General features: G+C 38.0%; 1 protein-coding gene across 5 annotated transcripts in view; it reads left to right on the top strand.

The window, feature by feature from the left end:
- The window catches only part of MMS22L (MMS22 like, DNA repair protein), a 118,726-nt gene that overhangs the window by 66,000 nt on the left and 33,656 nt on the right, over positions 1-19,070 (top strand). For all 5 annotated transcript variants that reach the window (XM_081530350.1, XM_081530352.1, XM_081530349.1 and 2 more), the window contains one exon: positions 15,997-16,190. In XM_081530350.1, coding sequence (XP_081386476.1) covers positions 15,997-16,190 — 194 coding nt within the window. The remainder of the gene's footprint in view (positions 1-15,996; positions 16,191-19,070) is intronic.

Consider the following 19,070-nt stretch of genomic DNA (forward strand, 5'->3'; position numbering starts at 1 on the left):
GGAGTCAGGGCTGGAAATCTATAGGAAACATTTAGTGGGAGACAGGATCTAATTAGTGGGTTTCATTCATTTGAAGCAACCCCTGTTTAGAAGTCTCATGAAACCTTTAGTCTTTCTTGTCACAAAAATATATCTACACAAATTTAACACATAATTTCAAGGGGTTTATAGACTTCTAAAGCGTATCTACCCCAGGTTTTGCATTATGTTAGTGATTAAGCTGTTATTCCTGTTAGAGTTTGGTTATATTTTTGATAAAGAATATGTTTTCTTATGGCTTCCCAAGTGGCTCAGTGGTAAAGAATGCGCCTGCAAATTCAGGAGACCCGGGAGATGCGGGTTTGATCCCTGGGTCGGGAAAATCCTCTGGAGAAGGGAATGGCAACCCACTCCAGTATTCTTGCTTGGAGAATCCCATGGACAGAGGATCCTGGTGGGCTACAGTCCATGGGGGTCGCAAAGAGTTGGACACAACTGAGCGTCTGAGCACACATCCTTTCTTCTACATCAGTAGGTACTTTTTAACTCTTTTTGCTTGACTGGATTTTGAAACCTGAAAACCTGGTCAGTAAGTAGGGCTGATGATGAGGTTTATTAGATCCCTTATCACAATTGGCAATGGTCAGTGGTGTCTTGTTTTGTAATTTACTACATTTCTTGAGTGTAAGAGAAATATTGAAGATGCAGAATGCCTAAGAGGTTTTAGAAAAAATGTTCATCAAGAAACACTACTTTTCCCATTGCATTAGCTATTGTAATTATACATTGGTACAATCTGTTGACATAGAATTGGATTTGATTTAAATGGAAAGGAAAAAAAAGACTGGACACTTTCAGTATTTATTGATACACCTAGTCCATTAAGGTAAATTATGGAGCAGATTTCACTGTGACAGGAACATTTGGGTTAATGTAGTTAAGAATCAGTCAACATTGCCATTAAACCCTTTCTTTTTAGGAATTTATTACCACCAATTAGGAAAAAGTGCTCACAAATGGAATTTAGCCCTAGCTTACTTGTTGTGGAATATTTGACCTCCCAAATGTTTGACTCTTTAATAATATGATCCTGAATTCTTTTGAATCAAACTACTTTCTCCAACATTGCAACTAAACACATCTAATAAGATGTGTAATCCTTGCAGCTGTAAGTAGAGGGAACAGCTGACTATATACTGTTTTCAGAAGCGGCTACTGGGATGGTGGAAATTAAGCCAGCTTTTGAAGAATGGTATTATTAATTAGCTTTAAAAGATGAATTTCACAAGTTTGCAAACATGCTACCCCATATCTAGGGAGTATTAAAATGAAACTTGCTTTTAAAAACTCAATTATTAATGAAATGGTAAAGCAACAGAACTGAATAAAATTTTTTGAGAGTAAATGTGATACTATCTCTAGAATGTCTCAGTAGTTGCTTGTTAATAGGTGTTCTGTGGTGGATAGTTAGGAAACTAAAGTTGTCTTTCTTCAAATAATCTTGTCTTTGCAATTCATTTGTCCTAAAACAAGTCTAGAATTTCTGAGATTGTTGCAGATGGTCCCTCAGAGTCTTGAAACATAGCTGTTTCATCTTAAGTTTGCCTTTGCACCATTGCAGATACCACCTCTTATTTATACTTTTAATGAAGAAAAGTCTTTGTTCTTCCTCATTCAAATCCTTGAATCAGGTCTGTCTCTTTATCATCTTCAAATTCCTAATTTCTACCATAGTACTTACTATATGGTGGGAGCCTGTTGTTTAAAGCATAATAAACCTTGCCAAAATTTAGTGGCATAAAACACCCCCAGAACAACTTTTTCATAATACAATGCTTACAGGTCATGTAGGTCAAGAATATGGAAAGCCAAGGACAGCTCTTCACTGCTCTCCTGTGTCTGGGGCCTCAGCTAAAATATTTCAGTTTGGGATAACTAAAAAAGCTGGAGACTTTTTGGTCTCAGTGCAAACAAAAGTCAGTTTATACTATACTGTAATCTATAAAGTGTGCAGTAGATTATATCTTAAAAAACAACATATATGCCTTTATTAAAAAATACTTTATTGCTCAAAAATGTTAACCATCATTTGACAACACCGTTGCCACAACCTTTCAATTTGGAAAAAACACAGTATCTGAGAAGTGCAATAAATGAGGTATACCATTATTGCAGGAAAAAAAAAATACATTCTGATTTCCTCTTTCAACCAATTCATAAGGTCCCCCTCCTTTTTTCTTGTATGAGAATTCTATAGATAACTATTTTGATAAGATCTAATGCATGTATGGTTTCTCTGTTATACATATCCACTTAGAGTTAAAGAGGAAGAGAACCATATTTGAAATCCCAAAAGACTGGTATGACAACTTTAGATACTTTATCAAAGATGTGTACATTTTGTTGTGAGACTTCTTATAGGGAGGGTCTTAACTCTCAGTGCTTCTGACATCAAGGACAAAGATGCTGGATCATTCATGTTCTTACCCACACAGTATTCTGGTAGCAGGCAAACTTGGAAACTAAATAGTTTTATATTGAGCCCAAATCCTTCCCCTCTTATTTTCTTCATTATCTTGTACCCATATACTTGCTATGAAATTTGGAGGGTAAATTCCTGGAAAGAAGGGGTCTAACTGAACATAAGCAGTACAGTGTAACTGTAGCATTACTCCTTTGAAAATGAGTTGTCACAGGCAGGTGATGATTACTCTCTTGTTCTTTTAGAAATCCTTCTAAGTCATGACATCCACCTGCCTATGGTTTCTTTCAGTTTTAATGTCAAAGAACTTTAGCCAAACCTTTATGTAGTCTTTACCCTCAGCCATTTATTTCCTTGAAGGCATCTTAAGGTGCTGTAAAACTTCAGTCTTAATATCCAGCATCACACTGTTTCTTTGAGTCATTGTGTTGAGTTCAGGACTATTACTGGTTGATCACAGGCTAAACTGTTCCTCCAAACAGAATAAATGGCAGGAACAGACCACAAAAAAATAAGCATTCAACTTAAGATAGAGACCCCATTTGCTAAGAGCATTTGCACTACATTGTGCTAATAATATGAATGGCTCTAGATCAGGCTCAGTTTTATTAAATTAGAGCATAAGATAGCATTCAAGCATTGGCAAAAAATATAAAAAGGGTATTGTGATGAGTGGTTATTTGTACTGTTGACCCTTGAACAACATGGGTTTGAACTGCCCAGGTCCATTTATGTGAAGATATTTTTCAGTAATAAATACTACAGTACTACACAGTTCATGGTTAGTTGAATCTATGGATGCAGAGGAACTGCAGATTTGGAGGACGTATATGCAGATTAATCTCTCCGTTGTTCAAGGGTTAGCTGTATACATACCAAATCATGCATATGTGTGTGCGTGTTCAGTCAGGCTGACTCTGCGGCCCTATGGACTGGAGCCCACCAGGCTCCTCTCTCCATGGGATTTCCCAGGCAAGAATACTGGAGTGGGTTGTCATTTCCTTCTCCAGGGGATCTTCCCGACCCAGGGATCAAACGTGTGTCTCCTGCATCTCCTGCATTTGCAGGCAGATTCTTTACTACTGAGCCACGTGAGAAGCTCCTAAGTCATATATACACATACTTAAGAGGTTGAATTTTTTTAATGAAGATATTTCAAAGACAAGTAACATTGTAACATTGCTCTGTGCAGTTACACAGGGTGTTTAAATGTATGTTTGTCTAAGATAGGACTCATAAGCGCTAGGTTATATGTGGGAATGTTGGATGTGTAAGTTGGTTTGTTTCTCTTAATTCTCCCCACCTTAAAGAATTGTTTACTTGTATCTAACATTTTAGATGGCATGGCCCTCTGTGACCTGGTCTCCATCAATAGTATAGTTTCATTTTCCATCATTCTGCCCCTTGACTTTTCATCTTCTGAAAATACTAACCTATTCATGAGTTTCCTCATACACCATGCAGTGTCATGTCACCTTGCTTTACTTACATTATTACAACTTCCTGAAGCTTTTTGTGTTTTTTTCAGTTAACAACTTCCATAATCTGATAATAGTGTATTTACTCCTTGAGGCCTTCATCAAACCCCCAGGTGGACTAAATGTTTCCTTTGTGTGTATCATACTACTCTGTAGATACCTCTCTCTCCTCACTTAATTGTAAGTTCTTTGAGAGTACAGACCATATTTGATTGCATCTAGTACACTACCTCAAGTAACTAATAGACATTAAAATGTTCATTAAAATCAGCTAAACTACTGGACACAAGTGACTTCTGAGTCTGAATGTACTCTTGGACTCTAGGTCCAGATTTCCAAAAACTTTGGGGATTTTGTTACTTAAATTTTCTGTTTGCAAATCAAATTATACTCTTGTAGTGTAGTAATTAACTGTCCCTCCTACCTTTGTTTCCCTCTCCCAAAAGTTAGCAATAACATAGATAGCTCCTTTCTCTCCTTCACAAAATGCCAAATAATTATTGTTAGCTTTCTTGTTTCTTCATAAAGTAGCTTAAATTGCACATTAACTCATACCTGCATGTTTACAGAAGCTTCATAATTGGGCTCTCCTGTCTCTCATCAGTTTTTATTCTAATCCATTCTGTTTGCCATTACCAGATTAATCTTTCCTAAAGCACTGTTCTCATTATATCACTCCTCAGTTCAAAATCTTTTAGTGGTTCCTTACTATTAGGTTGATGCAAACATAATTGCGGTTTCGGACCATGAATTTTAAATCATTATAACTAGGCTCAAACACATCTTTATTAATCAAAATAGGAACCATTACAATCAACATGTTTTTGCCAATGAGAAATAAGTTTGTTTATTCCTGTAGTGTAAAAGTCCATGTTGCAGGATTCAGTGAACTCTTAGAAAGCATTTCCTGCATCGTGCTGGTAGTGGAAGCATTTTCCCTGCAAGAAGTTGTTGAGATGCTTAAAGAAGTAGTAGTTGGTTGGCAAGAGGTCAAGTGAACATGATGGATGAGGCAAAACTTCATAGCCCAATTTTTTATTCAACTTTTAAAGTGCTGGTTGTGCAACTTGCAGTCAGGTGTTGTCATGCAGAAGAATTGGGCCCTTTCTGTTGACCAGTGCTGGCTTAAGGTGTTGCAGTTTTCAGTGTATCTCATTGATTTGCTGAGCATACTTCTCAAATGGAATGATTATTCTGGGATTCAGAAAGCTGTAGTGGATCAAACAGGCAGCAGATCACGAAACAGTGACCGTGACCTTTTTTTTGTGCAAGTTTGGCATTGGAAAGTGCTTTGGAGCTTCTCTGTCTGACCACTGAGCTGATCTTTGCCTATTGGATAAAATCCACTTTCTGTCACATGTCAACAAACCAGTCAAGAAATGATTCATTGTTGTTGCATAGAATAAGAAAAGACAATACTTCAAAACGACAGTTTTTTTGATTTGAGGTCAGCTCATGAGGCATTCACTTATCTAGTTTTTTCACCTTTCCAATTTGCTTCAAATGCTTAATGACAATAGAATGGTCGATGTTGATTTCTTTAGCAGCTTCTCGCTTAGTTATGAGAGGATCAGCTTCGATGATTGCTCTCAATTGGTTGTTGTCAACTTCTGATGTCAGTCTCACTATCAGCTCCTCATCCTCAAGGCTCTTGGCTCTGCAAAACTTCTTGAACAACCACTGCACTGGACATTTTTTAGCAGTTTCTGGGCCAAATGTGTTGTTGATGTTGCAAGTTGTCTCTGCTGCTTTGCAACCCATTTTGAACTTGAACAAGAAAACCACTCAAATTTGCTTTTTGTCTAACATTTCCATAGTCTAAAATAAATATAAAATAAGCTGCAAGTAATAAGTCATTAGCAAAAAACTATAAAGTGAGAAATGAACGTTAAAATGATGTATAACATAACTACATTTATTTAAGAATGTATTCCAATATCAACGGCAAATTTCAACAATGCAAAAACCACGATTTTGCACCAATCTAATACCTACAGAATGAAGTCTAGATTTTCTTTTTTTAAGAGCAGGATGTGCCTTAATCTGGAGAAAGCAATGGCAACCCACTCCAGTACTCTTGCCTGGAAAATCCCATGGATGGAGAAGCCTGGGAGGCTGCAGTCCATGGGGTCACTAAGAGTCGGACACAACTGAGCGACTTCACTTTCACTTTTCACTTTCATGCATTGGAGAAGGAAATGGCAACCCACTCCAGTGTTCTTACCTGGAGAATCCCAGGGACGGGGGAGCCTGGTGGCCTACCGCCTATGAGGTCGCACAGAGTTGGACACGACTGAAGCGACTTAGCAGCAGCAGCAACAGTGCCTTGATCATTTCTATACCTCTGGCTTCGCATGCAGTGACTGGCATTATAACTTCTTGTGAAGTGAATGAGGAGAACATGTGACTAAACCAATATTGTCTTTATTTTCTACTCTTAAATTTATTGCCTTCTAATTCTGCTATAAAAATTCTCCATTATCATCAGAGTGGTTACTGTTTTTTTCCCCTTCCCCAAATACCTTGCTTTTTCCTTTGTCCCTTTTAAGAGAAATTATATAACACTTCTGCTTTGTGGCTTGTTATCCGCTTTGATTTTATCTAAAGTTTTCTGAAGAATCTACTTAATCTGGAACTCAGTTTCCTCTCTGATTCATCTGCTTTTCCTTCTATCATCCTTTGTGCGTCAGCCAACTGGCCTCCTAATTGTTGTTCTTGAGCCCATAAAACCACTAGCCTAGGCACCTATGCACTTTTGTTTCTTCTGCCTGGAATTCTCTCGCCACGTGTACCTATGTGGTTCTCCCCCTTACTCACTTAAGTCTTTGCTCATGTGTCACCTCTTCGGAAGGTATTTCCTGATCATCTTAGTTGAAATATCATCAACACTCATCATCACTCATCATCCCTGTACCTTGATTTCTATTTATCCATAAAGCTCACCACAACCTGAGGTGATCCACATCTGTGTTTAATTATCTGTCTCTGTTTAAAATATAAGCTCCAGGGCAGAGACTTTGTTGTGATGACTTTGTATCCCTACTGCCTAGAACTTGTGTAATATGCATTGAATTAGAGTAAATGTGTGGAATTTATATGCCTTTGTGTTTTTAGTTCCCTCATTTTCACTTTTTTCATCCTTAACTTGTCCTCTGAGAATCATTTCCATGCCCATTTTATTCTGCCATCAATGATCTTTAGCTTCTGAATTACTATAAAACCTATATATTTTTAAAATTAATTTATTTATTTTGATTGGAGACTAATTACTTTACAATATTATAGTGGTTTTTTGCCATACATCGACATGAATCAGCCATGAGTGTACATGTGTTCCCCATCCTGAACCCACCTCCCTCCCCATCCCATCCCTCAGGGTCATCCCAGTGCTCCAGCCCTGAGCGCCCTGTCTCATGCATCAAACCTGGACTGGTGATCTGTTTCACATATGGTAATATACATGTTTCAATGCTGTTCTCTCAAATCATCCCACCCTCTCCTTCTCCCACAGAGTCCAAAAGTCTGTTCTTTACATCTGTGTCTTTTTTGCTGTCTCGCATATAGAGTCATCATTACCTTACCATCTTCCTAAATTCCATATATATGTGTTAATATACTGTATTGGTGTTTTTCTTTCTGACTTACTTCACTCTGTATAATAGGCTCCAGTTTCATCTGCCTCGTTAGAACTGATTCAAATGCATTCTTTTTAATAGCTGAGTAATATTCCATTGTATATATGTACCACAATTTTTTTTATCCGTTCATCTGCCAATGGACATCTAAGTTGCTTCCATGTCCTAGCTATTGTAAGCAGTGCTGCGATGAACACTGGGGTACATGTGTCTCTTTCAATTCTGGTTTCCTTGGTGTGTATGCCCAGCAGTGGGATTGCTGGGTTGTATGGCAGTTCTATTTCCAGTTTTTTAAGGAATCTCCACACTGTTCTCCATAACGGCTGTACTAGTTTGCATTCCCACCAACAGTGTAAGAGGGTTCCCTTTTCTCCACACCTTCTCCAGCATTTATTGTTTGTAGACTTTGATAGCAGCCATTCTGACTGGCATGAGATGGTACCTCATTGTGTAAAACCTAAATTTTGTTTTACCCTTATGCCTATAGAGTACACGAATGATTATCAACCTTCTCTCATACAGAATTACAATCAAATACTCAGTGTGATTCATGGACTACTTGTTGCATGATCATTTCTTTATCTGTTGCAAGAATCAAATAAGACATATTCAGTAAATGGAATATCTGTTATTGTTAGCCAGAAAATCAGACTGTTAAATGAGAATGTGTGTGGCAACCCTATTCTAAGTGTTTGTCCTTAATGAACTAATTTAATCCTGTAGATACTATTATTGTCACCATTTTATAGACAAGAAGAGCCAGGCAGGTAACTGCCTAAAGTGTGGCCGTGGGCATACAAAATCTGCCTGCTAGACAGGTAGACTCTCAGGCCCCTCCCCAGATCCACTGAGTGAGAATTATTTTTAAAATAAGCTTTGACCCTAGACTTATAGATGCAGTAGGATCTTCAGTGAAGTCAGAACTTCCATATTTCTAGAAAGCTCTCCAGATGATTTTGATGGTAGTCAAATTGAGAAACTACCAAGTAGATCCCTGTTATTAGTCTACCATAAAATGCAATGAAATATCACCAACACTTTTCAGTCATTTGAGACCCATGCTGCTGCTGCTGGTAAGTCGCTTCAGTCGTGTCCGACTCTGTGCGACCCTATAGACGGTAGCCCACCAGGCTCCCCCATCCCTGGGATTCTCCAAGCAAGAACATTGGAGTGGGTTGCCCTTTCCTTCTCCAGTGCATGAAAGTGAAAAGTGAAAGTGAAGTCGCTCAGTCGTGTCCGACTCTGAGCAACCCCGTGGACTGCAGCCTACCAGGCTCCTCTGTCCATGGGATTGCCCAGGCAAGAGTACTGGAGTGGGCTGCCATTGCCTTCTCCTTGAGACCCATAGTCATCCACATATATAAGACTAATAAAATTATAAGAATAACTTATAAAAATAATCACTTTTTATTGATGTATTTTCATGCTATACCCTATTTTGGGGATAGGGACAAGGAAATTTTTTCCACAGGAAAATTTTGAATGGTCACACAACATTGAAATTTGCAATCCCTATAGAATTCTCTACTTACCAGAACTATTAAACTTTGAATATGTGTGCATCTTTTGTGCCATCAGGATTGGATGCAATCTGGCTTTGTAACTACCCCTTATAGGAACTTAGCATATGAATGAATACACAAATAACGGCATTTAAGACATGTATTACGTATTTGGGTAGTAAAATGGTATTTGGGGTAGCTGTAGCATAGTTGCATAATAGATTGACTGCCTGGATTCAAATTCTGTCTCTGCTGCTTACCAACAGCAAAACCCAATCAAATTATTTATTCTTTCTGTTCTTAGATTCCTTGTCTACAAAATGGGAGAAATAATACCTACAGAATTAAACTAGTTAATAAAGGTCAAAAACCGAATAGGGTAGCACATATATTCTCACTAAACAGTCTTTGATTCTCTGGCCAATAATATTCCATTATTCCATTTATTGAATATGTTTTCTTAGGTCAAAAACCGAATAGGGTAGCACATACATTCTCACTAAACAGTCTTTGATTCTCTGGCCAATAATATTCCATTATTCCATTTATTGAATATGTTTTCTTGAGAGTTCTTGTAACAATTGAGGAAATGGCCATACCACTAGTAAATGAGAGAGTAGGATTTGTTCTCTGGTGTGTCTGTCTCTAAAGCCCATGTCTTTCTAGATAATGCTCTACTGAATGTGTGGACATGTTGTTAGAAATTGAATGAATAGCAATGGATCTAAAGTAAATATTACCTTGCCTTATGGACTATAAATTGTTTGTACCTAAGTTCTGTAATTTGACACTTTAGCAGCTCTATAGAGGATCAGTTCAGTTCAGTCGGTCAGTTGTGTCCGACTCTTTGTGACCCCATGAATTGCAGCACGCCAGGCCTCCCTGTCCATCACCAACTCCCGGAGTTTACCCAAACGCACATCCATCGAGTTGGTGAGGCCATCCAGCCATCTCATCCTCTGTCGTCCCCTTCTCCTCCTGCCCCCAATCCTTCCCAGCCTCAGGGTCTTTTCCAATGAGTCAGCTCTTCGCATCAGGTGGTCAAAGTATTGGAGTTTCAGCTTCAACATCAGTCCTTCCAATGAACACCCAGGACTGATCTCCTTTAGGATGGACTGGTTTGGTCTCCTTGCAGTCCAAGGGACTCTCAAGAGTCTTCTCCAACACCACAGTTCAAAAGCATCACTTCTTTGGCGCTCAGCTTTCTTCACAGTCAAACTCTCACATCCATACATGACTACTGGAAAAACCATAGCCTTGACTAGACGGACCTTTGTTGGCAAAGTAATGTCTCTGCTTTTTAATATGCTATCTAGGTTGGTCATAACTTTCCTTCCAAGGAGTAAGCGTCTTTTAGTTTCATGGCTGCAATGACCATCTGCAGTGATTTTGGAGCCCCCCAAAATAAAGTCTGACACTGTTTCCACTGTTTCCCCATCCATTTCCCATGAAGTGATGGGACCAGATGCCATGATCTTAGTTGTCTGAATGTTGAGTTTTAAGCCAACTTTTTCACTCTCTCCTCTCACTTTCATCAAGAGGCTTTTTAGTTCCTCTTCACTTTCTGCCATAAGAGTGGTGTCATCTGCATATCTGAGGTTATTGATATTTCTCCTGGCAATCTTGATTCCAGCTTGTGCTTCTTCCAGCCCAGCATTTCTCATGATGTACTCTGCATATAAATTAAATAAGTAGGGTGACAATATACAGCCTTGACGTACTCCTTTTCCTATTTGGAACCAGTCTGTTGTTCCATGTCCAGTTCTAACTGTTGCTTCCTGACCTGCATACAGGCTTCTCAAGAGGCAGGTTAGGTGGTCTGGTATTCCCATCTCTTTCAGAATTTTCCAGTTTATTGTGGTCCACACAGTCAAAGACTTTGGCAGGATAGTAGGTTAGTATTCCCATTTAACAGATGAAAAATTTAGTCTTAGTTTTCCAGGGTCACAGACTAGTCTTCTATCCCCTACACAAGTGTTCATTGGAATAATTTTCCTCACACCTTGAGGAGGCTTTTTATTCCTATGTTGTTGTTGTTCAGTCTCTAACTCATGTCCAACTCTTTGCAACCATATGAACCACAGTACGCCAGGCTTCCCTGTCCTTCTCTATCTCCCAGCGTTTGCTCAAACTCATGTCCGTTGAGTCAGTGATGCATCCAGCCATCTCATCCTTGGTCACTTTCTTCTCCTCCTGCCCTCAATCTTTACCAGCATCAAGGTCTTTTCCAGTGAGTTGGCTATTAGCATCAGGTGGCAGAAGTATTGGAGTTTCAGCATCCATCCTTCCAATGAATATTCAGGGTTGACGTCCTTTAGGATTGACTGGTTTGATCTCCTTGCAGTCCAAGGGACTCTCAAGAGTCTTCATCGTGTCAGTTGGAAAGCATCAATTCTTTAGCTTTCAGCCTTCTTTATGGTCCAACTTTCACATCTATACATGGCATTGGAAAAACCATAGCCTTGACTCTACAGACCTTTGTTGGCAAAGTGATTATCTCTGCTTTTTAATACACAGTCTAGATTTATCATAGCTTTCTTCCAAGTCACAAGTGTCTTTTAATTTCATGGGTGCAGTCACCATCCACAGTGATTTTGGAGCCCAAGGAAAGAAAATTGGTAATTGTTTCCACTTTTTCCCCATATACTTGCCATAAAGTGATGGGACCGGTTGCCATGGTCTTCATTTTTTCAATGTTGAGTTTTAAGCCAGCTTTTCACTCTCTTTTTCACTTTCATCAAGAGGCTGTTTAGTTCCTCTTTGCTTTCTGCTATTAAAGATATCATTTGCATATCTGAGGTTGTTGGTATTTTTCCCGGCAATCTTGATTCCGGCTTGTGCGTTTATCTAGCCTGGCATTTCTCATGATGTATTCTGCATAAAAGTTAAATAAGCAAGGTGAGAATATGCAGCCTTAATGTGCTTTTTTCCCAATTTGGAACTAGTCCTTTGTTCCATGTCCGGTTCTAACCGTTGCTTCTTGTCCTGCGTACAATGGTGTGTTATAGTGACCAGAAGTATCACTGCCAGCACTGGGCTTTTTTTTTTTTAATTGCTTAATAGTCAAGACAGCCAGTAAACTCCTTGCCTTGACCTCGCATATTCACTGCGTCATTACCACCCACTCACCTCCTCATCCGTGTACACACAAATACGTGGAGGCCCCATATCAGGGAGGCCCCTCAGGATATGCCTGGGCTACTACTCACCAGCCTGGTTTCTGACCTGTTGCGTCTCCCTGATAACTGGATATGCACAGAATTGTGGGGTAGGACTTAAGTTCCCATTATCTTCTAGTGAGACTTTGCAGAATTCTCTTTATACCTAGAGTCTGCTTTTGTTTTTATTTTTTGAAGACAAGATTGGATTAAATGATTTTTAAGATACCTTCCAGCTTTAAAACCTTGTTTTTGGGGGGTTGTTTGTTTGCTTTCTGGTAATTTCATTAGTTTGGCTATCTTATATTCTTTCTGAGTGGTAAAGCAGATTATAGCCCTCTTTTATAGATGTGCATAAGAGTAACAAGAAGATCCAAAGTACCTAAAGTTTTTTTTTTTTGGTTTTTTTTTTTTAGTAAATTTAACTGAAACTAAAAATGGTAGAGTATTCTGATTCCCATCCAGTTTTCCATTAGTTACATTCATCAGACACTTGGAATCATCTCTCATAGTGGTTTAGAACAACTTTTTTTAACTTAGAGCTTCCCATTATATTTTTTCACTGATGTAGATTGAAGAAAGTTGGCAGGCTTTGAAGTAGAACTTAAAAAAGGGATTCAGTTATTAATTGTTGTTAACCCCCTTGCTTTCTGTTAGCTATTATCAGTCATATTAATAGATGCCTCAGTATATTTGTATGTCTGTGAGGATGGGGAGGTGGGAGGGTGAGATATATAAAATCACTACAAAAAGTAACATGAAAATAAAAACAGGAAAACAAACCTTGGAAAACGGAGCACAAGAACAGTTACATACAGGATCAGGAAAGTGCTTGAGGTAAGCCCAAAGAAGCAAGATACCAGAGCTATTAATAAAACAGAAGCATAGGAAGACCTGGATAACTAGGTATGTACAAGTTTGGGCATTTCCATAGTGTAGCGATGGGCTTCCCAGGTGGATCAGTGGTGAAGAATCTACCTGCCAACCCTGGAGATGAACATTCCATCCCTAGGTCAGAAAGATACCCCGGAGAAAGGAATGGCAATCCACTCCAGTGTTCTTGCCTTCGAGATCCCATGGACAGAGGGGCCTGGTGGGCTACAGCCCATGGAGTCGCAAAGAGTCTGACACAACTTAGCGACTAAACAACAACATAGTGTAGTGATAGGTTCCTGAACACTTTTGAGGATGTTATTCTTTACATGTAATCTTCACAATAACCCTGGTAGGTGAATGATAAATGATCTTTCCTAATTTTAACTCTTTAGAAAATGAACTTTGGGCAGTTACTCATTTTTTTTAAGGTCACACAGCTCTGAGTAGCTTTGCTAATAACCATCAGTTTTACCCAACACAAGCTACTTTTGTTGCCTCAGTTTCCTCATTTATAAGATTCAAATCATTATACCTACTTCATAGGGTGAAAAACAGTGCTTACAAACTTCCTAGTGTGTTTCTTGGCACATGGTAAGTACTAGTAAATGCTAGATGTTGCTATTGTTTCTGTGAAAGCTGCAATTTAAATAACTTGACATTCAGCACATATTATTTTCTGCTATGTTGGATCTTTTAGAACATAAGTGGGCTGGTTATGCATGTATATTTCCAAAATGATTTTAACCCTGTTAAGTCAGTCTTCTACTTAAAAGCTATGTCCCTACCACTTTATAAAGCAAAGCTACATATGGCTTGTCCAGCTTCTTTTCTTAGACTTAGTAAAATTTCTTCAACCCAAGTAGGGAGAGAACAAAATTGATCAGTAGTTTAATTGTGTGTGTTTGTGTGTGGTGTGTGAGCGCACACACATGCACATCTTAGTGTTAAAGTGTGTGTGTCTTAGTGTATAAGGGAAAGTATGGGCTTCAGAGTCAGATTTTGATTCAGATTATGGGGCCAGGTCTTCTTAGCCATGTGACCTTTGGGGATATCATCATCATCTTTATCCTCTATAAAGAGGATTAGTGACACCCATCTCATAGAATTGTTCTGATTTTTAGTTAAGGAATTTCCAGCTTCATAAAGGATGATCAGAAATGATACCCCTTCCTGGAGAATAGATTTTAAAGAGTGAAGAAAATGGCTTATTTTATTTAGAAACAGTAAAATCCGTCCTACCCAAGTATAGTAAATTATTTATTATCCTTTGAGACCAATATACTTGAAAAAGCTTTAGATGGGTTTTGCAGATGGTGGTATTATTTCAGTTGGACTCCAGTGTCTTGAAATGTACCTATGAATTTTGCTTTGTTGATACAGGCAATTGAGTTAGTTGCCAAATGGATTTTAGTGGTTTGATATTCATCTTACTCAAAGCTAAAGGACCTGAAATAATCTTTAGCCACTAGTTCAAGTTGAAAGCATCTCAGGCGAGTTTTACACGAAGAGGACATAGCAAATATTTGGTTAGTTTTTATGAAACTTGCTTACTATGGTATTCTTTCTCCAGGTAGTTTGAACCACCCCCAGTACTGCAAGTAGCATTAAGTTGTGTCTCGTGGTTATCCAAGAACTCCAGTGTAGAGAGACACAGAGTCCTAAGGTTATATAACTTATACTTAAAATCTTTACATTTGTGTAGTTATGTGAAAAATACGATGATGTGGTCTTACAACTAGTTTAATCTTTTTCTGGAATTGCTTTAGATACATGCATTAGTTAGTTCCATATTTTATATAGTTATTTTGAGTGTCCACTTCCTCTTGATGAACTGACTTAAAACATCAGAAATGTTGGACTGACGTAATTTTCCTTCTTTTTTTAAAGTACTAGTCATTTTTCTTAATGGAATACTGCTACTATCAAAGGAAGTATTCTGGCTTGTCTCCGTTGGTTAATTTTCACTGTTTGCTCTTCAATTGAAGAAAACAGGTCTAAGGATGCTGATTATGCATTTGTGTCTATTCAATTGAGATGGCAGTTATATATACAGAAATAGAAATAACATTACAGTTATATATACAGAAACAGAAATAACATCACAGTTTCACATTTAGTTTTAAATAATATTATTGTTGGGCATATTGCATTAATGCCTTCTATTCCAGATCACTAGAAAAATCTGGTATTCACCCCTGTTATGTTTCTGTTAAGATCTTAGAGGTGTCTCAGTTTTCCATAGGAAAAGTGAATAAACGACAAATCAGAACTTGAGGCAGTATTGAATTCATGTTTTACTGGTTTATGGAGAAGAATGATTTTATTATTTTCTACCATATGAAAATGATTATGGGTCTTTTTGGACCAAAGGACTAATAATAAGGTTGTGTCCGGCACAGTTTTATATTCTAGCTTAATGTCTCTGTCTACTCTAAACAAGGAAAGTATTTTAATTTAAAATATCACATATAAGCCATAAATACTTTCCCCTTGGTACATCATATCCTAAAGCTCACAGGAGAAGTGGCTTAAAATTTTGTTTTTATGTCTAGATTGTAAGTAAAATCACTTGTCATAGTGAGTTGCAAAATGCAAACCTTCATTTTGAAGCTGCCTGTTTCTCATTTGGATCTGACATATTAAAAAGCATATAATTAATGCTTGACATTAGTAATTAACATTAACTTTATGGTGCTTAATATGCCATCGTTCATCCATCAAATAACCAGAAATGCATAATGTCTTGGCATAAAGGTTTTAATTAGATAGAACTGTCCTTCAGTTTTCACATGGTGTAAATGTTAAAAGCCCAAAATGTATTTAAAGAAAAATTTTGTATTTGTTTGTTGTGTGTTAGCTGTATTTTTATTTATTTATTTTTTTTAGGAATATGCATCAACAATTGTGTCAGGAACTTCAAAGGGAGAATGGGGACCTCATTGTGCAGTCTTCATTATCGACTAAAGAGCGCCACCTCGCTGCGGTTGCCAGTGCACTGTGGAGGCATTTCTTTTCATTTTTGAAGAGTCAGAGAATGTCACAGATAGTGCCTCTCTCACAACTCGCGGATACAGCCGCAGGTCAGCGTTCTTAATTTGCCAATTAGTTTCTCATTTTGCAGATTCTGTCAGTGTTTTCTTCTGTTTGCTTAGTGGCAAACTCTTGTTTTATATTCCAGTGCAATAAATATTTTGACAACCAGGAAGAAAAGAATTATATATTTTAAAATTAGGATTCTTCTGCTTGTTTATTATTTTCCTGTTAGTAAAAGTAAAAATTAAGTGATGATTTGCTAAAAAGATCATTTTTAACCTTAAAAATACTGAATATACGTGAGCTTTTCTTTATTCATGCATTATTTGGAAAGTAAAGCAGCATTTGCCTTCTAGTTCAGGTCGTTTATTTTCAGATTGTATGTGCAGATACCTAGTAAAATATGAAATTGAATAAAGAGCAAACAGAGATGGCATGAATTCCACTTCAACATAAAGCCGGTGAGATCAGAATGACTTGGAGTACGTAGAATGTTACTATTCAGACTTCTGTTAGATTCTATTTTAGGTTGTAATTTTTACTTAATTTGATTATTAGCCTATAGACATGTCCTTAGACTTTAAGGGACTCTGAATCAGATGAAATTATAGGCAAGAATTTGAATATATATATTCACATATGCACTTTCCCAAAAAGAAGTCTTTATCTTTTTCAAAGGGATATTTTATCCAACATATGTTAAGAAGTACTGGAATAGAGATCAATATGTTGACTACATGTACTTAAATGCCATTTTTAAGAAGATGTTTAATGTATTTAAATGTAAATCCTTTAAAAACCTAAGCTCTAAACCAAGGTTTATTTTACCCTAGTGTGAATAAGGAAAGCTGAGCTAAAAGCATTACATAAAAGACTTCATGATATACATTTTAAAAGATTTTGAATTCTGGTAGTGCTTGCATAATTAAGACTTTACAGTAATATGTAGATTGGAGAACTATGACAGGGCAGTGGTTTTCCAACCACTGTAATGTCTATGAAAATAAACACCGACTTTCAGTTTAACCAAAGCAGTCATTACTAGTCGATATGATTTATCTTTCTACCATTCATCATCCCAACTCCCGCTTAATGACCAAAATGATACGTTAGTCAGTACTGTCTTAGGCACTGAAAATAAATAGTAATATAGATATAAAGCAAATATATATGGGTTTGGGGTTTGTTTTGAAGTAAAGACAGGAGGCAAAAATTTCCTGTGTTAAAAAATAGTTAATGAATACTTTGCCACTGGGGATTTATCAATGGGAAAAAAAGAACTACAATTCCTTTTTTCATGCATAAGCTCCACGTTCTTATGGAAGGAAGAGAACATAGGTAAGTAAAATGTGTAATATGTCAGATGATGATAAATGGAGGAAAAGAAAAATATAGAAAAGGATATGGATAGGGAACCTGGGTTCGATCCCTGAGTTGGGAAGATCCCCTGGAGGAGGGTATGGCAACCCACTCCAGTATTCTTGCCTGGAGAATCCCCATGGACAGAGGAGCCTGGCGGGCTACAGTCCATGGGATCACAAAGAGTAGGACACAACTGAGCTATTAAGCACAAGGGAAGATCACAGGCAAGTTATAATTTTAAATAAGAATTGCCTGGAAAACTTGTATGGGTATCATTTGAGCGAAGACCTGAAGGAGGTGAGATATGCAGCTATGGAGATATGAGCTATGCGAAAATCCACAGGCAAGAGCATGTCTGGTATGTTTGAGGCACTACACGAAAGCCATCAAAGCTCTTGTGGCATAAGAAATGGAGAAAGAGTAGTCAGAGATGTAATCACAGGCTATGAAGAACTGCTTTCTGTAAAAATGTTCGCTTTTACCCTGAGACTAGAAAGTCTTGAGCTGAGAGGTGATATGATTGCTCTGGCTGCTGGACGGAGATTAGACTATCGAGAGGTGGGGAGGTCACGTAGAGAACTCTTGTAACAGCTTAGAGATGGACAGCTGGGGCCACAGTGGGAGCAGTGGAAGAGGTGAGAAGTGGTCAGATTTCCAGTTTGAAAGTAGAGCTGACAAAATTTTCTAAGTGGGTTTGATATGGTAAGCAAAATAGACAAAGGGAGAAACCCTCGTTTGGGATGAGAAAGATTGTGGCAGGAAGAAATTTTTATGACTGAAGACTGGGATTTTGACTTTGGATATACAGATACATATATATATATGTATATCCCTTAAAATCTGAGTAGGGATGTTGAGTAGACCCCTGGATAATGAACCTAGGTTTCAGGGAAGAGGTCCAAGCTGGAGATTTAAATTTGGAAACTATTTATGTACAAATAGTCTTATAAAGGCTATGACCTGGATAAGACTACTCACAGAGTAAGTAGTAAAAAGAAAAGTTTGAAGACAGGTCCCAGGATATTCCCATGTTCAGATTTGTAGGATTAGAAGGAACCAAGAAAGGAGACTGCAAAGAAATACCAGTGAGGTGATTGAAAACCCATTAAGTGTAGTGCCATGGAAACCAAATTACAGACCATTTTAAGGAAAGAATAGTAATCAACATTTCGAATGTGTTTAATGGGTCAATTAGGATGAGGCCTGAGAATTGGTCATTGGATATAGTAGGACAGAGGTGACCTTGAAGAGGGTTTTTTGCTGTAGTGGGTAGAGGCAAAGGCCCATTAAAGATATCTGAGAGAAAATGCGAGAAGAGGAATCGCTGGCTGCAAACATAAGTAAATCTTTTTGAGTATCACCACTAAAAGAGGCTTCCCTGGGGGCTCAGATGGTAAAGAATCTGCCTGCAATGCAGGAGACCCAGGTTTGATCTCTGGGTCAGAAGATGCCCCGGAGGAGGAAATGGCAACCCTCTCCAGTATTGTTGCCTGGAGAATTCCATGGACAGGCTACAGTCCATGGGGTCACAAAGAGTCAGACTCAACTGAGTGACTAACACACAC

This window comes from Giraffa tippelskirchi, chromosome 9, assembly GCF_054371585.1.
Source record: "Giraffa tippelskirchi isolate mGirTip1 chromosome 9, T2T-mGirTip1v1.2.pri, whole genome shotgun sequence".
In the NCBI taxonomy this organism is placed as follows: domain Eukaryota; kingdom Metazoa; phylum Chordata; class Mammalia; order Artiodactyla; family Giraffidae; genus Giraffa; species Giraffa tippelskirchi.